The 25460-nt window shown below is 39.8% G+C and overlaps 1 protein-coding gene and 1 pseudogene across 2 annotated transcripts; one reads left to right on the top strand and one right to left on the bottom strand.

Annotated features, from left to right (window-relative positions):
- Positions 1-552: 552 nt before the first annotated feature.
- On the bottom strand, positions 553-17578 carry LOC144523929 (dual specificity protein phosphatase 22-B-like; annotated as a pseudogene). The gene is made up of 8 exons (XR_013502551.1): positions 17514-17578; positions 14343-14412; positions 14201-14234; positions 11798-11880; positions 8978-9027; positions 8177-8251; positions 5759-5930; positions 553-1367 (listed from the first exon to the last, which is right to left on the bottom strand). The product of XR_013502551.1 is annotated as a dual specificity protein phosphatase 22-B-like (transcript).
- Positions 17544-25460, top strand: bphl (biphenyl hydrolase like). Its single transcript, XM_078258349.1, has 7 exons — positions 17544-18020; positions 20394-20497; positions 20649-20815; positions 22486-22639; positions 22729-22860; positions 23673-23796; positions 24889-25460. Exons 1-7 carry the CDS (start codon positions 17935-17937, stop codon positions 24977-24979), a joined length of 858 nt encoding a protein of 285 aa, XP_078114475.1. The 5' UTR covers positions 17544-17934; the 3' UTR covers positions 24980-25460.

The following is a 25460-nucleotide window of genomic DNA, read 5'->3' as shown; positions in this document are numbered from 1 at the left end:
ATAAAAATGTGTTATAACAATAACCCTAACATTAAGAACAAACAAAAAAAGTTAATGATCAATTTATAATATATAATGAATGTTGTTTAGATTAAACTACCCCGCAGAATATCAAGTAGTTAAAAATACCACCTGAAACAAACAAAAAAAAAATTCTGCTCACACATTAATGCATCAGGATGTTTACTTGTAATGGAGTATTTTTATATTCTACGTTGCACCTTTTACTTAAGTAAAGGATCTAAATATGTCTTCCACCACTGGCCAGTTCCACCAAAGACTCTTGTTTTATTTGAATATTTTGTAAAAGGCCTGAAATGTCTCAAATGATGCTTTAATTTGTGTAGCAGAAATAGGTTTTAACATGTTTTATGCCTTCCCGATCCTTATTGGGGTTGCAGCCTCCAGGTTAGTAACCACTGCTTTTAAATATATAAAGAAATATTCACTTGATAAGTTGAAAGTTAGCTATAATCTCTCTGTGCAGCAGTTTGCATGCGCTGTGATGGAACTATGTTGAATTGCATCATCCCTATGAAATAAAATTCAAACTCAATTAATGGATTTTATTAAATAAATGCAAATACATGTGTAAAATGCCTATATAATCTGGAGCAGAAATGTAGGTGGCAATCAGTAACTCCACAAGATGTTATAATTGAGAGTCTAATTGAACACACTTTTACAACACAAACAAAAATAAACATTAAGGAATAAAACTGATTTATGAATAAATACTGTTTCTGATACTGTTTTACTGGATACTGATACAGTATTCTTCAGCTTCCACACTGTCTACAGAAAGTAATACTCATATTTCAAGTCAACACAACATAACATAACTAGGCGGGGGAGGGAACGCTGCGAAATGTGTGTTCACATTGTGGACTGTATGTACATATTTCCTTGGTGTCATGCTTGACTGCCCTTGCATGTGTTTTTGACAGTTAGAGGCGAGGACATGACATGACGAGAGAGGGGCTGAGATAATGGCATAAAAAAAAATTCCCCCCCCACTCACATAACTCCTCAGCCTTTCTGCAAACATGAGATTCATCGTAATATGGATACAGAACAGGTTCCTGCTGTAGCTTTACTCTGCAGGGTTGATGATGAAGAAAAGCAGCTGATAATAATTATAATAATGATAATAATATCAGTCCTTCAGCTGCTTGATTTCAGGAAAGACGAGACTCTTAGAAGACATTTCTTTCAGGTGCCACTTGTGCCAAGCTCAGGTGTGATGCTGGTTGTATGCTATTGCTGCTGCTGCTGTTGCTGTTGGATTTCCGAGTTAAAAGGTTTTCCATCTCCTCGTCATCATTGAATGAGTTCTTCCCGTATCGTTCCTTCCACCAGGCCTGATACTGCGGGGGGGTGTAAAAGTGAGTGAGATGAATAGATGACAGCTGAGACAGAATCAAAGCGATGGAGGGTGTGACAGGAAATAAAGACAAAGAGGAGGATAGTTAAAGTTGGATTTCATTCCTAGTTGTTTTAGGCAACACCATTTGGTACTGGTGGCAAGGCCAAGTGTGTTTTATGGGTCAGTAGGCTTCCAGTCTATATCCACGACGTTCTACTTCCGGCATTGCTTTGTGTTGGAATTCTAATCTCCGGTGGATTTATGAGGACTATGGTTAACTGCTCCTTAGCTCTCTGCAGATTCTCCGTTGCACGACTAAAACAACTTTTGAACGTACACATCTTCCACCAAAACAAGATTTCTAAATTGTCCAATAGGCACAAGTGCGTTGATTTTTAAAGAAGTGCTGTAATTTGTTCCAGGAGTCAGGAGCACTAAGTCCGGTGTTTTTCCAAATTCAGACTGAGCTCGTGGAACATGACGCGAAAGCCAGTCAGCAGAGCGAGTCTGATAATGCCCCTCTGAGAAACAGAGAAGTTCTGTAGGGCTAGGGTTGGGCATCGTTTGGATTTTAACAATTGTGATTCCAATTGCGATTCTTCTTTTCGATTCTGGTTCTTATCGATTCTCGATTCCGATTCTTTGATTGGTAGATTTGAAAAGGGTCACATGCTTATTTCGCACATAAGAGGGAAGTTTTATTTTGATTCAATGGTGGGGTGCAGTTTTACAGGGCTTTTTCAACGTAAACTAAAGCCACACTAAAGCGCCACTTACTGTGCTCCAAGGCTGCAACACAACAAGCGCATGGGCACTACGGAAACCAAAACTTGCGCATGTTAAATTTGGAACCATGAGCAGATTTAATAACCAAATCCTCCAAAAGATTCCAAACGATTCCAATAAAGAAACAATTCCACTGGAATCGTAATTTTTTAAACGATTCCAAGTAGGAATCGGTTCTCGATGCCCAACCCTATGTAGAGTAGTATGGTAGTTTTCCAACAAGAGCCTTATAGATAAAGAGATGCCAGTGAGATAATCATGCTCAATTTACACAGTGACTGTTGTGTGTAAAGGAGTGCAACAGTTGTTAACTTTAAGGAGATACTGTCTGAAAGTGTGTGTTCCCATATCCCCATTTGAATGGCCATCACATCTTGTCTCTCTTCGAGTGTGGCCCTTCAGAGCAGGTCTGAAATTCATTTCAAACATATCCGGGCTTTTAGTTATATGGGTGCCAATGTTCCGTTCAAAATGTGACACGTTTATGATACACTGGTGGCAGTAGAAATGTTTGCACTGCTCTGGCGTTTCAGAGCCCCTAAACTGGAGAAATTTGTTAAAAACTTCTGACCCCGTTTTGGTTTGGAATCTGTAGGATTGTGTTGCAGTCTCGACGGCCGCAAACGTAGACCTTTGGCAACACCGACACTGACGCCAATGTTTCGCCACCTGATTGGGTCATGACGTCTCGTTCTCTGAGACTAAGCTACTAACGTTACCATGGCAACTACCAGCAATGGGTAGAGTATACCCAGGGGGGTAAGCGAGCATCCGGAAAGCGTACCTCCTATGGGGAGATTCTGAGGCTAACAAGCCATCACCTTCTGCTAGCATTCCATTGACTCCCATTCATTTTGACATCACTTTCACAGCAAATAACTTAACATCTGAAGTGTTTAAAGACTCTATTTGTCCATTGTTTATTTCTAAAGAAACACGACAATGTATAAAAGGCTCCATTACCTTGTATCACACGTTATGGCCCCATAGCAGACGTTTTTGTAAAAAAACGATTGTGTCATAACGGGCGAGACTTTCTGTTGCACAGTAGAGAAATTACCGTATAGTCAGGAGAAGCTCGCAGGCAATCGGGGCGACGTGAGGCATACAGTCAAGGGAGGGCACAGCTACCAGAAGACTTACAACTTTCAGACAGGTTGCTCATATCTACGTCGTCAAGCTCAGTTTGAAGCTGAGCAGCAGTTGCGCAGTACGCTCAGCCATCACCGGAAAAGTACTTCTAATTGACTTCACTGGTCTCCGTCGAAGTCTATGGCGTCGCTGTGTCCATTTCTTTTACTGTCTATGATCATACCTGCTGCCTCCAGTTTACCCCGGCATGAGCATCCCCAGTATACGAGAATGTTGATGCGATATTTTGGTTTGGGTGTATTAGTTTAAATGGATATGAATTTTTCTACTGGACCTAAAAACACTTTTTGGCACAAAAACTGCTCTTAAAAACCAAAATGTAGCAATGTAAATGTAGCCTTAGCTTCTTACCTTGCTGCTGTGACGTAGACGTGTACTCCTCGGTGACGATGCACAGTGACATCACTGTCGGGTGTGGTTACAGGTGCTGTTACAGCGTACACTTAAACTGGGTTAATCCAAAAGTGTGTGGTGTTGTACATGTCAGATGTGAAACAGGTGGTAGTACCCTGTTAGCTGAATGGTTACAGCGCATGCCACATACTGTGACCGCAACGTCCACGGTTTAATTCCAACCGTGGACCTTCTCTCCCACCACTTCCTGTCTACCGCTTTACTTTCAAATACAAAAGCAATAAAAAATCATCTTCAAAAAACACAACAAGAAGTGGCACAGGCTTGAAACTTTCAACCACAGAAGGTAATACAAACACTGCGTTTCAGCCTGGTGTTGAGTTTCTCTTCAAGCAGAGCTCTACTCTGTCTGTGAGCAATACAGAGCACCTGAACAAACCGCTGGCCAAGAGCCTTCATCACGTCACATTGTTTTAATTTAGAAAGCAGTCAACAATGTCGACACAGTCATACTGAACCCTAAAAAAAGTCCAATGCATGTTTGCATCATTTCCCTTTAAGTCTCCCACAGCGCTGTGGAGTAAGCTGTGGAGTAAGCTCTGGCTACAGCAGACGTACATTTAAGGATAGTAGAAAAAAATGCTCTGGGTTGTTTGCATTTCTTTAATCGTCTTGGGTGGCGCTATGCTCTGGACGCAGCAACGGTGCCTCTGCAAAATAGTCTCGGGAAGGAACTAGTTTTGGTGGAACATTTGCAACCAGCAAAAGAAAACGCCACATACAATATAAAATGAAGTTAACTGTTCACACAAATACAGTAACGTGAGCTATTTAAATTAGCTGGATACATGGTTAAACGTCAAATGCTCTTAGCAGTGTATCGCCGTGTGTACTTCATCCACAGCAATCCCACCAATCAGTCCCCAAACATCCCAGTTAGATAGTCAATGCCGTTAATATATTCTTTGTAAATCTTTACAATAATTCCCTAAAAGAACCAAGCAGGCATGCCTTGTTGTACGATTCTATTTTTTTTCAAAACTTAACATTGTCAGCGTGTAGCTTGCGAGATCTAAGTTTGTTGTTGTTTCCTGTGTGAGCCACCCGCGAGATGTCAGGCAATTATCCTGGAAACGTGCTTCCGTTGATCCAGTCTATTTCCCTTTTAATCCCTTGTGCATGGATATACAATTTGAATCCCACGTACGAATGGCGGACTCTGCCAGTAACAACTAAAACTAATATATAGGAAGTCAACTACAGAAACCCTGATGAATGCCACAGGCTGAAGTCGTTCAATAATGTATTGTATTAAGTGTTGTTGGAGATTTGACCTATTTAGACCTCTTTCCCCTCTCCATGCACCTTGGAAGTATCTGAAGTTGTGCCTAGTCTCGCATTGCCAGACCTTCCTTCACAGCGCTGAGGAGGGTCTGGCTAGTCCACACAGCATTCTGGGATGGGAGAGAAACGTGCTCTGATTTATTGGCATTTCTTTAAACCAATCACAATAGTTTTGGGCGGCGCTAAGCACCGGACGGAGCAATGGTGCCGCTGCAAAATAGCCTCGGGAAGGAACTTGTTTTGGTGGAACGTGTATGTTCAAAAGTAGTTTTAGTCGCGCAACAGAAAACTCAGATTGGACAGATAGTCTAGCTAGCTGTCTGGATTTACCCTGCAGAGATCTGAGGAGCAGTTAACCATAGTCCTCAGAAATCCACCGCAGTTTAAAATTACAACACAAAGAAAGAGGAAGGTGACAGACATCCGGCCGGATTGAGGGACATCCGGCGGAATTTCCAGCAGCACCTGAACAATCCCGGAAATGAAACGTCGTTGATATAGAGTAATCCCCAACTCTGCTTCTAGGTAATTACGCTTGATGGTGTTTTAAGCCCCCAACGTTGACTGCAAGGCACCTAACCTTAACCCTAACCCTAACCATTGCCTAATCCTAGTGCGACGAGACGTTGGGTGCTTAAAACACCAATACCGGTAATTACAGAAATACATTGAATGACTACTGCTGAAAAAATAAATAAACTAAATGTAATCTTAATGATCATAACTTTAAATTGAGATCAGTGGGGTTTCACTCACTTCTGTCAGTTCTGTGTTTTCAAACTCCTCCAGCTGCCGGAGGAAGCCCAGGTTGGGCCCCGCACACGGCCGCGCCGCCCTCACCGCCGCCAGAGACTCCACCCAGCCGCGACCCGTCACCGTCATGATGTAAGCCACCACCAGAGTCACACTGCGGGACACTCCTGCCACACTGAGAGCACACAGCATCACAACTTGATGCCAGGTGTAGTAATCAACACATATTCACATTCCATAGATGTGTCCCCCCCCAATATTTAGCAGATGTAGATTTGTGCCCCTCAAAAAATATAAAAGACAAGCCACTCCCCAAAAGAGGTACAAATCACCATTCAGGGGGCTCAAAATGTACGGAAAACAATAACGGTGCCTAGAAATAAGGGCCAATATGCTAACCCTAACCCTATGAAGGAATTTTCTATAATCATTTTTCACAGGTGTTTTTCCGTATTTTGATTTTTTTGAATTAACAGAAATGTCTGTTAAAGGTACAGAGGATATACTGTAAATCTACAGAATTTTCCGTTTTTGGATTAACAGAAATGTCTGTAAACTTAACGGAAAAGGTAGGCTGCTGGTAATTTTCTGCCAGGACATTATTAGTTTTTCTACAGATTTTTTTCTTACAGTGTACTTGTGCTACATTGGGGGCATTAAAGAACACAACATGACTGGGAAAAATATAGAATGTGTTTTCTTGTGATTTTGACTGTCATGTCTTTTATACAGATTTAAACTTTGGAGCTTTAACAAGGTTTCATTCTCTAATAGATATGTTGTTGAGATGTACATGATTCCAAAAACAAAACATCCCGAAACACGTGTGATGTTTTAAATATGCAGAAAGTTTTGAACAATACAGGAGAATAATAATTTCCTTTACATTAATAAAGACATTTGCACCATAAATTGATGCAGAAATTGTTTGTCTCTATTAATCAGATTATTATCATCAGAACAAGACAGGAAATAAACTATAGCTCACGCTGCTGGACTGGCAAACGTGCAGTGAAGCTAGGAATTGCGCCTTAAATGTCTTTAAACGGATGTACTGTATGTTGAGGGTGTTGATTTGGCTGCAGCTGCTCCCAAATGACGTGAACCTGATAGCAAACAGTTTTACCCTGATGCCTCTGAAATGCATGGAGCTGGTATTCAGGGTACGGCTGACAGTGTAACAGATGTGACAACTTGTGCTCAGCTCTCACTCATCTCTCACCTCCTGTGTGTGTGTGTGTGTGTGTGTGTGTGTGTGTGTGTGTGTGTGTGTGTGTTCTCCCCACACCCCCCTAAAACAAAACCTATGCCCTTGTCAGATTCCCTTCTTTAGTGTACAAAGAAGTGAAACTCTGCTGTGGTTAAATGCTTGATTTTGTCCTGTTTGATATGAGAAAAGATTAAAGGTGATGCTATTTACAATGAGAGCATTACCCAAATGTTGTTGTTTGGTCACAGTGATGTGGTTGAAAAAGGAGAATTGGGTCAATAAAATATGAAGACATCCAGTCAGTAATCACCTAAACAGAGAAGCATGCTCAACAGGCAGGTTGAGAAGGTCCTTTGTCCCCAGGGCCATCCAACTCTTCAATACCACACAAAGGCGGAGGGGAGAAATTACCTTTTCAGCATGAGTCTCTCTCAGCCTCTAACCTTATATCACCATTATATCACTTTGTCTGCTGTACACCTGACTGTCTTATAGGATATATTAGCCCTCCTACCACCATTGCACACACTCTACCATAGCACCCTATCATGGTCATTTCATCACATGGTTAGTCCATACCAGAACTTTGTAATCACTTCACAAGTTGTTAACTATTTAAATTTCTGTGAGTGATTTTTATGTATGTGAGATATATGTATGTATGTTGTGTTATGTTTGTGTAAGCTACTGGATGCCTAACATTTTCCTCGGGATGAATAATCTATCTATCTATCTATCTCTCTATCAATCTATCTATCTATCTATCTGTCTGTCTATCTGTCTATCTGTCTATCTATCTATCTATCTATCTATCTATCTATCTATCTGTCTGTCTATCTGTCTATCTATCTGTCTATCTATCTACTTCGAGGCAAATGCTCATCATAATGAACCAAAACCAACTAAATCTGAATATGTCTGCGTCTTCCTCTCGACACCTCGTATGCAAATGACACCAGTTTCGTACCATTAATTCTGATGTAAAGCATATTATGATTTTATGATTTTTAAATCAAAATATGAATGGAGAACACTATGCATTAACAGTTCAGACAAGACATACAAGGACTATATTGTTTAAAAAAAAAAAAACAAGACTATAAATCCTGTTTGATCAATCAAATTGAACTATTGTTTTAGCATGTCATTTGTTTAAGATTAAGTACATAAATAAGGATTTTTAGTATTATTTATGATTTATTTTCACTCACCAGTGAACGAGGCAACCCTCTCCTTTCAGTCGGGACTCGTGGATAAACATGATGCTGTCTCTGAAGTACTGAATCCTGGTCAAATTATCAGATGAAACACACTGGATTCAAATGGATTTAAACATCCTGATAATACAGACTTGAAAAAAATATATATTTAACCACATTTGAAATATCTGTCGGTTTTTTTCATGTTTTATTCATTTATTTGCAAATCAAATCCACAAAACAAAATACATTGCATACAGCACAGTTCATCATTACTTACTGAAGCATATTCCCCTCTCGAAGTCATGAGCTCCTTCTTGTGAATCATGTCACGATCATTTTAGTTAAAACACAACCGAGGACTCGGCCCAGATTATTTAATGCATTTATCAATCAATCAATTCCACTTAATTCAACTTGCGAAAGTACTGATTTGGTATTAAGAAATTATAAGACACTGGATTGTATGATTTATTGATAGTTGTAAACTTTTGGTTTACAGTACTCAATCAGTAATGGCACTGTGTATGTGATTCTTTTCAAATGAACGTCCTGAATAAGAATACTTCTATTTAAAATGCTTTCATATATATATATATATATATATATATATATATATATATATATATATATATATATATATACTGGTAAAACATTTGTTGGACTTTTAGTTTCTTGTTATTTACATAATGCCACAGATCAACAGATGGTAGATACATCAGATCCAATATTGATGACCTTTCAAAAGAAGTGGGGCTATACATACATACTGTGTATATACTGAATATATATATATATCATATAAGTACTCACAGGTTTTGCTTTGAGTGGTCAGCAGCAGATATACACAGGTACGTCATGTCCTGGAGGAAAATAGAGGGGAGAAGTTTAGACTAAAGCGACACAATAGAGTGTATTTTCTGCAGATAAACCCGGTAAATTAATGAAAGTACGACATTTAACAAAGTGTAACAAGGGTTTTCATTCTGTCAGGTCATCTGTTCGAACACCGGGTCTAACACACTTCCTGTTTCTCAGTGTATGGGGCGGCCCCTGAAACTTTGCCCCTCTGACCCTGCTGTTATGGTAGGTCACGACATAACGATATTCGTGTGTGTGTATGTGTGTGTGTGTGTGTGTGTGTGTGTGTGTTTTTGTACTGTGCACCTGGCAGCTGATGGAACATACTGTACAGTGGACAGAAACTACCTTGTCCCGTTATGACTGCACCGCCGCAAAAACCCCTGAGCCCTCTGGGACACACCAAGCTCTGGAAGTGCTCCAGACAGGTTAGCTTGCACGCACTTAAACACAGTCTCATACACACACGCCTAAACACTAACAAATATGCACATATTATATATTTTTTGCACTCTGCATTCAACCCATTCAGCCACGTTTTTATGCTGGACAGCTATTTTGTATATATTTGTTTCTGTTTCTGTATTTATTGTTTATTTCTTATTAATGTTTAATATGTTAGTGTGTGTGTGTGTGTGTGTGTGTGTGTACCAATCACCAAGGCAAATTCCACGTAGGTGTAACTTACTGTGTGAATAAACCCTTTTCTGATTCTGATTCGGCACATATGGACAGAGAATGTAACTCTCATGTCGTGAAAATTGTAATTATTGACAGTAAAAGTCACGTTATGCAAACAAATGCTGAGATATCTTCTTATATCTTTGCAACATCACCCTTAAAACTCATCAAGACCATGATACAGTGTTTGTAAAATCAAATCCTGGCAGACAGAAAGCACGAATAAACTTCCAAACAGTGTGCATGCAAGTGGATATGGATAAGTTCAGAAATTAATTTTCTTTACTTGCAAAAAGACCCTTTTTTTTTTTTTATCCATAAAACCGTGTCAGTTTATTTTGCAGTATGTTAATTTGAGCCACAAACTGTACGGTAAAGGGTATTCAGAGACTTGGTGGTTGCAAATTCTACCTTCCTCTCTCAGAAACCATGACGCTGTCTTCCAAGAAATCAATCAGTCAGCAGTTTGACTGTTAGGTATGCAAATACACCATCCCATCTGGCCATTTGGGCTACACTGGTAAAAACAGACGTGATTCATCATTATGTCAGAGTTCAATAAGTTGCGTCATTCGTATTTATGTGAGAACAATCCAACAATCAAGATCAAAGATTTGCACAGCAGGAGGGATTCAAGAGCTGCTGAATGAGGGGCAACACAGTTCAGAGAGTCAGACATCATTCCGAGCCCAAAACCTTATAAAAAAAAGTTTTGGTGGTTGACCAGTTTGGGTAGTGATACTGTAATACAAGTTGCTGTTTCTCTTCAGAGTTCTGTGAAACATACTAGCATGGATGGAGAAAGTGTACAGAAATCTCGTGAGCACTTTTCATGCTCGCTTTCAACAAGAAAAGATGAAAGTTGTGAAAGCGGACACTGAAGATCAAGATTGTCAAAAACGAGTCAAACGCAGACAGAGAGAGAATGAAATATCACTCAAATAACATGACAATTCAATTCAATTTCAAATAGATCATTAGCTATTATTCTGAGGGGATAACGTCTCTAAATTCAACTTTATTCCTCCAAAAACAGATCTTGCTCATTTTACAGACTGGATTCTTACATGCTGTTACCGAATGGAAATCAGTGAGGGCAATTTTCAATGTTCAACCTACCAGGTTGAAGGTTCTGACAGTAGAATCACCTCTTTCTCTTTATCTCACACTCACTTGCTCACGTACACACCTTTCTCTCCCTTTCGTACCCCAATTGCTTGGTCTAAATGCAGTCGTGAGAAGCAAGAATTTTTTTTTTTTAATGCAGTTGCACTTTCAAGACTTTATAAACTTCAAGCTGCTGAGCTAAAAGCATCTTGTGTGAAAAACGTCTACCATTTTGAGGGCTTGCATCTGCATCACAGCTGCATCACAGACTGAAAATGGCATACAAATTTTCAAAAATTCACCGGGATCCCACACAATATTGAAGTCAATCAGAAAGCTGTTTATTTTGTGAAACCTGGTGAATTCCAGCTCTTGTGACTGAAATAAGGACTTTCTGTGCAAAATTGGACAAAAAGAACATCTGACTGTCACACCAATTGAAGTGGTCTATTTCAACAGCCTTTGGTAAAAATCAGACTTTTGTGTAAATGATGTTACTTTACACCCTTTTTTCTTCATATTTATCCTTTCAAAATGCAACAACAATGGCCACATATTATTAATAGATTGCTGAAGACAATACCTCAGAGGAAATAGATAGAAAATTAACATTGTGATAAATGTTTAAGTCAGTTTTTTAAGCATAAAACGCAAAAAAAAAAAGTATGGGTTTCGGCTTCAGGTTCAAGTAGGTTTTAGGAAATTGACACATTTTTCAGACTAAGCAATTGGAAAATGAACTGACAGATTAATAGAAAGTATTTGCTAGCTGCAGCCCTAATGAAGATCTAATCAGAAAAAGACTGAGTGGTATCTCATGTCTGCTGCCAACTTTTAAAAACCTTCAGAATGGGTAGCAGAGGCGCTGAGGTGGGAAAAACTGCCCTGGTGAGTTTAGGCGAGGTTGTGTACTTTGTGGTCGGATTGATGTTGGGGTCAGGGGGGTCACACAGGCCGATATAAGACACAGAGACAACAGCTCACCTCCAGGATGGGTGCAGCTGTGTCATGGATGGATAGGATGTGGGTGATGTTGTGCTGCGCCAACAGCTCCCTGTCTCGTGCATCTGCGGAACGCAAAGAAAATTAATCGTCAACAAATATTCCTGTCCATCCGATCACAAATCACCCCATGTAAAGTACAACCTAAATTAAGCGTTATCTACCCAACAACAACCCCCCCCTCCCCTAATATCTCCCAAGCAAATGTGGCCTTAAAAGTTTTGCTCTTGTTTTGAACTGAAAGAAAAACCGGAAAACCAATGTTTCTAAAACAGTCCAACAGCTTGTCCCAGAAGCAAGAATCAGTAATTGTTCTAATCAAATTTTGTTCTACAAAAGGAAGCCAAATGTTTTCTACCTTGGACAGATGTGCCTTGAGCACGATTTTCTCATGCTTTGCAAGTTTGCAGGATGCTGACGCCACCCATACAAGACCAAAATGAATGTGTGCTGAGCCCTCCTGCCAGCCAAATCAACTCAACTAACCCAAATATCACACAACATGAGTTTGTATAAACTGTAAGACAAAACAAAAACTGATACGATATACATTGGAAAATAAATATACATACTTAATACTCAATATAAATCCTTAAAGGGTAATTTCGTGTCAAACTGGACCCTATTTTCCTATGTTTTTGGGTGTAAGTGACTGATAGGAACAACAATCTTTGAAATTGGTCCAGTGTTAAGCGTGAACGCTGTAACCGGCAGCCACAGACCAAGCTGCAATGTAACCCTATGGGGCAAATGTGCATCGTCAGTTTGGTCCACTACTGTTTATTTACATGGAGTCTGGCGGCTTTAGCGAATGCAATCTCGCGGATGTTTTTATGTTTAAAAAAAAAGAAAAGTATCACAATCAGTTTTATTGGCCAAGTATACTTACATACACAAGGAAGTTGACTTCGGTAGGTGTTAACCCTCTATACATTCAACAAATAGACATGTAGTAGTAAACATTCAGTAGACAAAATATAGACACATAATAGACAATAGAGACAACAATATACATATAGGCACATATCAACATAATATACAAAAATACAAATAAGACATACTATTAAGACAAGTACACATGAAGTGGGATGTAGAGTGCAAAAAGTAATAGTGCAAAGTAGTGCGCAAGATGCATATTGGAGTGATAAGTATGTAATGTGCAGAGAAGTGGGTGAGTGGCCAAAGTGGGGATGACCCTACTTATTCGCAGTTCAGGAGAGTGATGGCGGTGGGGAAGTGGATCTGTAGCGCCTGCCAGAGGGGAGGAGGTTACTCTTTAACAGAAAGGTCGACCTCCTTAGAAATCCTTTTCATAATGTTGTCAGACACTTAGAATATCAATCTGAGCCTGTCAGCTGCAAAATGAGCACTTTTGTGAACGTAAATACAAGCTGCACAATGGCTCCATTGACTTACATTGTAGCTTGTTTCGTCGCTGCCGACTGCAGCGATCTCGCTTAATACTGGACCAATGTCAAAGATTGTTGTTCACATCAGTCACTTAGACACAAAAACAACTTACACTGTCTGCCAGTGACTTGAAGGTCATATGAGTCCACAAGTGTGTTGGTCATGAGATAAATATTTGTGACAGCTTAGGCAACAGATAAAGACTGTCAGTGATGATTGACAGGGATTATTTTTGTGTAAGTCTATACAGTGATTTTTAGTAAATCCTACTCATTGTTCCTCTAAACTCTTTTTCTAGACTTTACTGCTTCTGTAGCTACTGTTCTTCCTTTGTAGGACAGGTCAGGGGTATTCTTACACTGTAAAAGTCGTTGGTACTTGCTCACACTTGTTACTGTATAAAGACAAGAGCAAAGTGGATAAAAAAGAAGGCCTTGATAACATGAAATATGTCAGATTTCCTATTTAAGAGTGGTTCCCTGAACATGTCATGTTTACAAAAAGTGATACATATTTTAAGACATTTCCTATGCACTCACCATTACATGTGTGCACCAATTGGTTTTTTTTAATTAAAAAAAGAAAAGAAAAGCAACCTAATGATTGCATTTGCTGCTTTATGGAACGATGTGGAATACAGTTTACACCAGGGACACCCCCACGCTGCGGGGCATCCCCACCCACACCAACCCTCAACTCAGCAGCCCTCAAAATAATTTGTTTCCTCCAGCTGCTGACAGAGAGTAACACACACACACACACACAGAGGCAAAAACACAGTGTAACATTTTTTTTCAATCATCAAAATATACTTCAATCATTGTGCTCTACACTGTGACCTCTTTACTCTATAGAAACTGAGCTCAGTGTAGAATCTCACCACATGCCCCTCCGTATGAGGAACTGAAACATACTCTGCTACATTATCCAGATAATAAATCAATTTTTTACTCAACAAAAGGCAGGACATCTTACCTTTGATGTTTCCGAGATACAGATCAGGCAGGATCTAAAGAACATTAGTCAAAGGAAGGAAGAAGAGGCTGTGAAAGTACAACGAGGTGATTCATGTTTGAATGTTTTTGAATCCCTTTCAGGTAGAGATTTCATACTGTACCTTATTTATTCCATTACCCATGTCAGCTAAAAGTCTCGAGGAAAGCACACAAAGGACACAATAGGGATTTCTTTTCACCAGGTTTTTTTTTTAAAGTTGTGTATCATGTAGTGCTCCAGGAGTGATTAGCGCCGCCAATCGTTTTCAACCCGCCCCTAATGACCCAGGATATCATAAAGCCTTCGGCGCCTCCACAGCTCATGCACCGAGTGCTACTTGATTGAGAGTGTGCTGCTTGGGATGACGTAATGTGACCTTAGCAGTGCTGCTTGGACATTTATATTTAGACCAGGAGTCGGGTCATGGGACTGTCCATAGGCACATACCAGCCAGACAAAGATGGTTGAGGGCCAGAGGACAGATGAGAACAGATCCGACATGCATGCCACTATCTACTGAGGTGTAATACCGTACAAGGAGCCCTTCTGATGAGGCTCAAAAAAAAAACATGCCACTTGCAATAGATCTCAATTTAGATAATATTCCTGAGTTATATATATGAGTTGTCTTAGAACTGTGAATTCCCTCATTTAAATTAAAAGCCCTGAAAAACACTTTCCAAAAACAGCTTGTGGATGATGTGTCCTACATGAACAAACAATGTTCTGCAAAAGTTCCGTTTCTGTTTTCTCTGTGAAAGATGTTCCATATTTTTCATTCTGTCTGTGCTCTTCTTGCTGGTTTGAAGTGGGTGGAAACTATACATCCATGGGCGGGGAGAGGTTGAAAAAAAAAGGTGATACACTTTGTTGTGCGCCAATCAGGTTTTAGCAACATTTCAGTATCAAAATGCAATGAATGTTGAGGGGATGTTTGTATAGGCAATCACATCCAAACTTATGTATCCAAAATTATATATTTGCGCATTTATTGAGGAACATTTTATTTTATAGAGAAATATTTGACATTTGTGACTATGATTTTAGGAGCTTTAACATGGTGTCCAGTTCTCAGTTGACCAAATGTTAACCTTGTTGTAGATTTATTAAAATCACTAAATGAATTAGTGAAAACTTTGATCAGCTCATAATTATTCCCTATAAGTTTAATTAAAGAGTGAACCGGCCGCGAATAAGCAAACCTCCACAGTGGCTCCAGAGGAAAGGGTCAGGGGATCACCAAAGTCATTGTCAAGTCCTCTGTGGGCAATACAAATCTGTACCAAATGTTATGGCAATCAACCTGAAAGCTGTCACTGTATTTCACCCCAAACTAAAATGTCAACCTGTTGGTGGTGCTTAAAGGTGCTGTAGGTAGGATTGTGAAGATCCAGGACTTAGCCAAAGAATTTGAACATCAACAACTTCTCAGTCCCTCTCCCCCCTTTCCGCTAAAGCCCAAAACAGTCTCCTAAGCCCCTCCCCCCATAAGGGAGAATGAATGCTTGTGCATGAGCAGTGATTGACATGCAGTTAGACACCCCCCCCCGGTCCTGATTGGTAGCCTCGTGAGACCATCCTGATCTCGCGAGCTCCAGATGTCCACATCTTGAGACAGAGAAAATTTGGAGCCGTTCGCCAAACGACCGACCAATCAGCGTTAGTTTTGAGGCGGGTTTAGGTGTGACGCAACGAGAAGCGACTGTTCAGTCTAAACAACATGGCGGCTTCCACAGATGAGATGAGCGTAGCTATCGCGCAAGTTTTATCCAAATTAGAAAGTATTCCTTCATTGAAAGAAGAGCAAAAAACGGCACTGGAGGCTTTTCTGGAGGAAAAGATGTTTTTGCTCTTCTCCCGACTGGTTTCGGCAAGAGTTTGATATATCGTTGATCTGATTGGTTGATTTGGTCCGTCTATCACCAACATAGGTGGTGATGGACAAATGGTTTATCCAATCAGCTAACCAGTATTTTCGCCCCTTCTCAAAAGTTCTCCAACGGAAAGTTCCAAGATGGATATGCCGAGCAAATCCATCTGGCGGAGTCAGGTTACCTGATTGGTGCATCTGAACAGGGAGCTGTGGATTTTTGCAAATCTCACTACAGGCTGTAGGTGGAGCCAGAGGAGCCAGATTTTTTTTTTTTTAATTACCTGCTTCATTCATTTTTTAAATTAGATTAGATTCAACTTTATTGTCATTGTGCAGAGTACAAGTACAAATACAACAAAATGCAGTTTGCGTCCAACCAAAAGTGCAAAAAGAGCAGAAAACTGCAATGTGATATTCAAGTAGAGAATATCACATTGCACTTTTCTGCTCTTTGAACATAGGGTCAGTTTCAGCAAATATGACAGAAAGTTAGTTTTATAAGTCTTACCTACTGCACCTTTAAAGAAAGTAAGGGCATCAACAAAGTCAGTGGGATTATTCATCCTCTGGGGACCATGAATCTACATACCAGATTTCATGGAAATCCATCCAATAGTTGCTGATGTATTTTAGTCTGGACCAAAGTGGTGGACTGACCAGCCGGCATACTAACTAACATTTCTGCTAAATAAAATAAATCAGGGGAAAGCAGCACATCCTCAAATTAAACGTCAGCTTGATAACCTACTTCATGACTTTTTTTAAATTTCATGAGAATTGCTTATATACTTTGTAAATGTTATCTTAGATCTAAAGATCCCCGCCTCCCTATTTATTTGAAATCATGTCTCAGTGGACATCTACTTCAGTCACTTCATTTCCAGTAAATTCTGCCACATCTTCAACACATCGCTCTGCGGCGATCGAGGTATTTTTAGCCCAGCTTTGTCGTCTTTGTGTGCCGTGTTCCTGTGTGTGGTTCAGTGTGTGGCACGCACTGACAAGCAGAGGAGAATGGAGGCGTTTACAAAAAAAGCTGCCTTCCACAGAGAAATTAGGTCTGATCAGCTCATGTAGATAGCAGCGGGTCAACCCCATTCATAAACAAACATCTCACATTAAACGTGCGTGTGTGTGTGTGTGTGTGTGTCCGTGAGTGTTTGTGTGTGTGTTTGTGTGAGAGGGGGGGGCTGTGTTGCATACACATTAGAGGATGTGATATGGTAAACATTAATACATAAAAAAACACCATCACTGTGTATGTGTGTCCGTGAGTGTTTGTGTGTGTGTGTGTGTGTGTGTGTGTGTGTGTGTGTGTGAGAGTGAGAGGAGGGGGGGGGGGCTGTGTTGCATACACATTAGAGGATGTGATATGTTAATGATTAAAAGTGTGTTTTTTTGAAGAAGAAGAGGAGACACATAACCTCAGGAGTTACTTTCAAGTCGGATGCCAGTTTATGTGTGACACCCAGCAGATCATCCAAATGTAATAGGTATTTTACAGACAAACAAGGAAAGTTATCTGGAAATTATTAGAAAAATCAATCAAATCTATGGCGTTACTGAAATATTCTTCCTGTAAAGCCCAAGGGGTGTAGCCTATTTAACCTCCCCGTGAAAGTTGCCCTTCGATTCGTTTTCGTACTTTCGCTTTAATTTCTTTTGTCAATAAAGACGACGTGGAAAGTGCCAAACTGACTGCAGCTTCCTGGATTCCCTAGGTTAAAAATCCCAACCTTTCAGTGTAGGGAATGTTGAAGCACTAAAGAACCAGAGCCGCAGCCCGCAGCCCGCAGGCAGCGGAGAAGTGCTCGGTCTGTGCGGAGTGGACGGCTCAGGAATGGCGTTGTTTTCACTCGGAGGACGTTTCTTTAAATGCACAACTGACATTAAGAGAGTCATGAAAGAGTCATTCCAGTCGTACTGGTAGGCTAACTGTTTTCTGTTTGATATTTGCATGTTTATATGCACATTGAAATGTGAACTTTAACCACGGAGTGCTGCAGCCAGAAAACAGGAAACGCTTGCCCTGTTCTTTAGTCGTCTTTTTGCAGTATTCCTCATGAAGCCTAGTTTGATTTAAAGCCACTAGATGGCGGAGCATGTCCAGGCAGACAGTGCACCTTAACCCTTCTGTTGTCCTCGGCTCAAATTTCACCCGTTTTCGAAGTTTTTATTTCAGAAAAGTTTTTTTTTTTTTTAGGGCTGCACGATGTGAGGAAAATATCTAATTGCGATTATTATTATTATTATTTTTTTTAAAGATCTTTCTTCTTAAATTTTGTTGGGCATTTCTGCCTTTTAGGAAAGCTGAGATATGAAAGGTGAGAGAGAAGGGGGAAGACATGCAGGAAAACCGTCCCGGGTCGGACTCGAATCCTGGACCTTCTGCATCGAGGAATAAACCTCCTCTGCATGTGTGCATTATTTTGACTGATATTCCGATTGCGATATGATCCACGATATTGGAGGGAATTTTATTTTTGTATCATTGTTATTTTCCTTGAAAAATATGAAAATCAAAAAAATAATTAAATGACTATAATGTGAATTTATTTTATTTATTTTTTATTTTATTTTTTTTCCTCCTCAAGGATCTGTACAAAACAAAGATTTTTTTCTTTAGTCTGTAGGATACAAGTTGTAGGCTGGAGCACCACAATACTTAATTCAGAAGTGTTTGACACATGTTATGCCTTAAACAAACTTAATTGTGCAGCCCTTTCTTTCAACCAAATGGCCCAAAAAACACACGGATGGTTCCGTACAACGTTGTTTGCAGGTAAAAATGAATGATCAGCTCACAACTTTCAATTTCATAGCATTTAAAAAAATTTTTTTTAAATGGTTTCAAAACCGTATCCTGACTAAACTTTGACATAAACTAGTCTGTGATTATCCATTAACATCCTCTGATCTTAACTATTAATCAAAATAATTCATAATTTCTGCTTTTTTTTAACTTAAAAAGGGGGTGTAATATCATATAATTGAGGTTTGTTGACCATGAATTCCAAGAATATAGGCTACTGGTGGTAGTTGGGGGAAAAAAACGTAAAAAAAAAAAAAAAAGGACAACAAGTTCATGGTCGACGGCAAGGGCCTATAGGTTTGGTTTCAACATTGGCGGGACACAGAAAAGTTTCAGCGTCAAACACTTAATTCCTGCTCTCTAAGAAATAAATCCGTAAAATAACAGAAAAAGTTTAGGCAGCTTGTTACCCGGACTTTAGTCTATATCCACGACGTTCCACTTCTGGGATTGCTCCGTTGCCGACCGAAATACTGCCAGATTTCACTCATTTAGGCCGGATATCCGTTGCCTTGGGCTTCCTTTGTGTTGGCGTTCTAAACTGTGGTGGATTTCTGAGGACTATGGTTAACTGCTCCTCAGATCTCTGCAGGGTAAATCCAGACAGCTAGCTAGACTATCTGTCCAATCTGAGTTTTCTGTTGCACGACTAAAACAACCTTTGAACGTACACATGTTCCACCAAAACAAGTTCCTTCCCGAGGCTATTTTGCAGAGGCACCGTGGCGCCGTATTGAATTTAGCGCCAGGAGACACACAAATAATCCAGTATTAGATAGTCATGTCTGACTATGACTATTTAATCTGAAACCATAGTCCTCACGCCCTGAAATCATCCAAATATGTAAGAAAAGTGGCCCAAAAATATTTAAAAATACTTTAAAATACTGCTTTGTTCTAGTAGTAACAAATGTGATTATTGATCATACATAGTCTTAAATGTTGAGGAGCTTTCCCCTCCAAAGTAAAAAAAATTGAAAACATTTCTTAGCGAAAATAATTGTTATTCCGACTCTACATTTTCTATTAACTTGAATAAGGCATGGGCACGTTATTTTCAACGTTAATACTCGGCTGAACCAACCAAATAACAACTCTGTTGAGCAGAAATCATTGTTGATGTGTCATGCCAAAATCTTGGCACGACAAGTCAAGTCCACAAGACTTCTTCTCAACTGAAGCATTTTCCTATGTGATTTCATGACAGTCCAACAGAGCAGTCATCGTCTGTGCAGCTTCATGTTTTATTCAAGTATCCTTGCTGACATGTTCAGCTCAGAGGTGAATGTTTCAAACGGAAGCTGATATTACTTTTTTATTTAAAACCAATGTTGTACATTGTTGTCATGTTAATATGGCTGTAATTTTTTGTCATATTTGATTTTGCTGTGACTGTCAAATGAAAGCCAATGTTTTTCGGAGCGATTCTATTCTTTTCCACCACCATGACCATTACCGCCACAGTCTACCTGTCTGTGTCCCTGCAGCTCTTCGCTGGCCTCGGGCAGGCAGCATGTTAACGGAGTGGATCTGTACTACGAGCAGACCGGCAGAGGGAAACACGCCGTGCTGTTGATTCCTGGTGCTCTGGGTAAATACAACAACAACATCTCTTAGTCTTTCTGACAAAATCTCTCTCACACACACACACACACACACACACACACACACACACACACAGTATCTCTGCCTCATGTCTGTCCACACGTCTTCTAAGCTTGTGAAAACCTCTCCTTCCACAGGGTGCATTTGGACTGATTTTGGACCTCAGCTGAAGTCTCTGAATAAGGAACGCTACACTGTAGTGGGCTGGGATCCCCGTGGTTACGGACAATCCCGCCCCCCAGATAGAGACTTCCCCCCTGACTTCTTTGAGAGGGATGCAAAGGACGCAGTGGATCTTATGAAGGTCTTATGAGTCTGTTGATCAGCCAGGGGTGATCATTATTACCAATCTGAATTGCATATTTACTAAGAAGCCCCCCTGGCGTGGGGGGGTGAGGGGGGGGTCATATGGTAGGAAGGAACATGGCTGTGTAAATCTGAGAGCATGTATTGATAAATTGTTGTTCAGTTAAGGAAAACTTTGAAGCACGATGCTGGTATATACGGCTGGTATTTCAGAATGAAAGTGGGAAATTCTAATTGTGTTATAAAAAAAAGTAGTGCAGTATTTAGTTGTCACACCAACTAAATGAATACATGGTTTCAGAAGAATAGTGAAAACACTGAAATGTCCTTTGTGATGCACTTAATAGATTTAAAATGAGCAAATCAAAGCATTTTGCTGTTGCACAATTAATCTTTACATGTTAAAGCACAAATCATACCTCAAAATGCCTCCTCTGATCTACACTTTATCTAAGAAAATAAGCTTTTACAGTCAAATAGTGTCTAATTTACACTCTGCTCTGAGTGGCTGATTGTCACTCCATTATGTGCCGCATAGAGGAAGCATGTTATAGCATCCTCACTGTTTTTTTGACACTGATGATAGTCCTGGTTGCTAAATCTATGTTCTCGGTTTATCTTTGCACACAAATGTCCACATCAGTATTTTCCATAGTTTACTGTGATTTTAATACAAATAATAACAAAACATAATAATAATTTCCCTGAGGGGATTGATGATTCTGATTCTGAAAAGATGTCATTCACCAGTCCAAGTGATGTTTGACAAAGAGTCCTACTCAGAAAGCAATATTTCAAAATTTCATTTTATACATTTATATACTATTTTATTCATATATTACGCTACCATCGTGAACCCAAGACTTTTGTCAACTCATTTGAAGCACCAAAACACTTGAGTTTAGGTTTGTTTTCACAAGAGATTTGAGAAATTTCAAAAAGCGAACCTCAACTTTTCAGCTTTAGGGCCAAATTATCGCTCTGGAACAAATTTGGGCCTTACTTTACAGAAAGCTGAGTCTGTTCTGAACATTTTGATATGAAAGAAATGGGTATCGATTTATATATCCTTAAAATGTGAATGTAACCCTCCTTGGGTCAAATTTTACCCATTTTTTTTTTTCAACAAGTTTCAATGTCAAAAATTTGGGTTTCTTTCAACCAAATTGTCAAAAATAATAACGTGGATGGTTCCGTACAACGCTCTTCACAAGTAAAATGAATGATCAGTTCACTACTTTCATTGAATGTGGGTGTTTTATTCAATTTTATAAAATTTGAAGAAAAGAATTGATAAAAGAACATTGAAAAAAGTGACAAAAATGTCGGTAAAAACAAGAAAACAAAAACATCAAAAGCGCAGAACAAATCGACAAAGAACTCTGGAAAAGTGACAAAACGTCGGAAAAAGCTTCAAAAACGTGGTAAAAGAAGAAAGAACAAATGTCAAAAAAACAACGGGAAAACCGACAAAAGCTTCTGACGGTTTACATTTTAAATTTTGACCCAGAAAAACAAAAAGTTGCATGGCCAATGGGAAGACGACACAAGGGTTAAAAAGCAATGCCCCTAGACCTCAGAGGGTTAAGCAAATATGTGTTTTGATCACATACTTCTGCGATAGGAAGAATGAAAGCTAATTAATAGTATTTTCCATTTCATTGGCAGGCATTGGGCTTTGATAAGTTCTCTCTGCTGGGGTGGAGTGACGGAGGGATCACCGCTCTGATTGCAGCAGCGAAGAACCCCGACCTGATCAGCAAGATGGTTGTATGGGGAAGCAATGCCTTTGTTTCCCAGCAGGACCTCAAGCTTTACAATGGTAATGTGCCCACGTAGTCCCAAACTGTGAACTGTGCACGGTGCCATCTTTCTTAACTGTGTATGTTGTGTGTCCATGGCAACACGTAGCGGTGCGTGATGTCTCCAAGTGGAGTGCGAGGATGAGGCAGCCCATGGAGGAGGTGTATGGAGCACAAGTCTTTGCTAAAACCTGGGAGGCCTGGGGGGATGGGATCGCACAGTTTGCAAAAAGACCAGAAGGTACTGAATCCATGTTTGATTTGATTTGAGGGGCTTGACATGTTGGGTTCCCTAAAATAATTCAACGTAAGGTAGCATATAGAAAATAAAAACATGCTAAACACAGTATATGCAAAAAGGCACAGAAGAAAGGAACAATTAAATGAGGAGAGAAAATAAAGAATGAAGAAAAGGAAAAGTAAAGAGACAAGACATGTTAGGCTACTGATACAGTAAAATATTTTGGGGGCAGGCTGGGACTGTAAAGTATTGATAATATATAGTTACTGGGAGTTTGCAGTGTTTTGCATAGTGGATGTGTCACAAGAAAAACTTTTTGGGGCTTTTCCCTTTATTGTGTAGAGACAGTGGATAGACATGAAAGGGGGAGAGAGATGGGGGATTACACGCAGCAAAAGGCAGCAGGTTGGATTTGAACCCGTGCCGCTGCATGACAATGTCACAATGTTAATGCATGTCACAATGTTAATGCAGTCGGGAACAAATCTTGCGGATTATTCTGACACGACATGAATGCAGCAATAACGCCCTATCTCGCAATGGTAACGAAAGCGACAAATAATTTGTGTACCCACCCTTGGATTCGGATCCTCTACAGAATTAATTGGCTTCTTTCTTGGCCCATGCTACAGCCTTCCACCAAGTGTCATAACTTGGCCTGTAGTTTTTACATAATCCTGTTGAAAGATAAACAGATAAACCAACAACCTGAGCCGAAAACATGACCTCCTTGGAGGAGGAGATACATTTGAGATGCTCCGTCGGCTGAAAGTAGTTGATTGAAAATGTTTTCTTAAATGTCATCTGGTCAGGGAGTATCTGCCTGGAACTTCTGCCCCTAATCAGCTGTCCAACCCTCATCATCCACGGAGAGAAAGACCCCATGGTGCCCAGCTTCCACCCACAGTGCCTCCTCAAACACATCAAGGGATCACAGTGAGATGAGATCACACAAACACACACACACACACACACACACACATACACACATGCGTGCGCATGCACACACCGCGTCCACACTCACCTGGCAGGCCAAGGACACGTAATGTTAACACAACAAAATGGAGAAATACTGTACATTATGAGCATACAATGTATGTTTATTGTCACTTGTAAGTCTAAGCAAACTGTAAAACTGTACAAATATATCCATCCATCAATGGATACATATAATCCATCTTGGTCTACTTATTGTTGTTTGGCTTTGTTGTCTTTCTTTAACTGCATGTCTACATCAGGGCTGGGTATCGTTAAAAAATGTTCGATACCGGTACTGATACCAATACTGTGACTTTGATACCGGTTCCTAAACGATACTTTTTTTGATAACAATTTTATAAAACAAAAAAGGAATTGCAACATTACACATTACGGCACAAATCTTTATTTATTTTTCAGCTCCTACTACGTGAGCCCTGTCTCTGAGTGTAACGTAGAGTTTTCCCTGCGTGTCTCTACGACGTGTAACGTTAGACAGCCAATCACAGACATTATTAGGTCTTGGTAGAAACATGCTGCGTGCTTATTGGCTCACTGACGCTGATGAGATTTACTCCTTAGGTATTGAAATTGGGTATTGAATGACGAGGCATTTTTTCCGATAATCGATACTTTAGAGGCAATTCGGTCAGTGCCTAAAAAGTATTGAATTCAATACCCAGCCCTAGTCTACATTTGGATGTGTCAACATACAACACACACACACACACACACGCACACACGCACACACACACACACACACACACACACACACACAAGTTTGTGGCACTATCTTTGTGGGGACCCGTCATTGACATAATGCATTCCCTAGCCCCTTACCCTAACCTTAACCATCACAACTAAATCCCTAACCTTAACCCTTACCCTCACCCTAACCAGAACCTAATAATACTAGACTCCCCAGGTTTTTGGATCCCACAAATATAGTTAAACAAGCCCACACACACACACACACACACACACACACACACACACACACACTTAAACAACAACAAAATAACAATGACCTGTCTTTTATTCCAAATCTAGGTTACACCTGATGCCAGAGGGTAAACACAATCTCCACCTGAGGTACGCTGATGAATTCAACCGACTGGTGGAAGACTTTCTGGGAGACTGATCGATTAATTAACACTGTGAAATGACGACCGATCGCCTTGTGGAGAAGTAGCCAGGGTAACTAGCAAATATGTACACTTAATGACTTAAATTTTGTTATTGATTATTTAATTTGTACTCCGTTTTTATGAAGCATCAATTGTAAAAAAAAACCAGTATATTTAACTTTCAAATTTCAATGTTCGTTTTTTCTCGTTTACGCTAATGTTACACTGCAATTATTTAAAAAACAAAAACAAAACAAAAAACAGTGGCATTAGCTCCTAACGAGGTTAAAGTAAGATGTCTGCAGCTGCTTACTTTGGAAAACAAACAGTTATACAAAGCTACATTTTACAACAGTGTCAATAGCTGTAATATCACAAAACTAAGATTAAGATTTGGTAAATTGTCAGTAACATTAGTTATTCATTTTGGTGAGTAATGTTAATGATTTCACATTGAAAATGATTTCTGAGCATTAATAAAGCTATTTCATACCA

This window comes from Sander vitreus, chromosome 9 (genome assembly GCF_031162955.1).
Source record: "Sander vitreus isolate 19-12246 chromosome 9, sanVit1, whole genome shotgun sequence".
Classification (NCBI taxonomy): domain Eukaryota; kingdom Metazoa; phylum Chordata; class Actinopteri; order Perciformes; family Percidae; genus Sander; species Sander vitreus.
The sequence above is the reverse complement of the archived record's forward strand: the minus strand, read 5'-3'. Positions and strand labels throughout refer to the sequence as shown.

Excerpts from the sequence above, each read along its gene's own strand:
- bphl (XM_078258349.1), top strand. The coding sequence starts at position 17,935 with ATGGCGTTGTTTTCACTCGGAGGACGTTTCTTTAAATGCACAACTGAC. Across the intron at positions 18,021-20,393 it reads GAGTCATTCCAGTCGTACTG|CTCTTCGCTGGCCTCGGGCA; the intron begins GTAGGCTAACTG and ends GTGTCCCTGCAG. Across the intron at positions 23,797-24,888 it reads AAACACATCAAGGGATCACA|GTTACACCTGATGCCAGAGG; the intron begins GTGAGATGAGAT and ends TTCCAAATCTAG.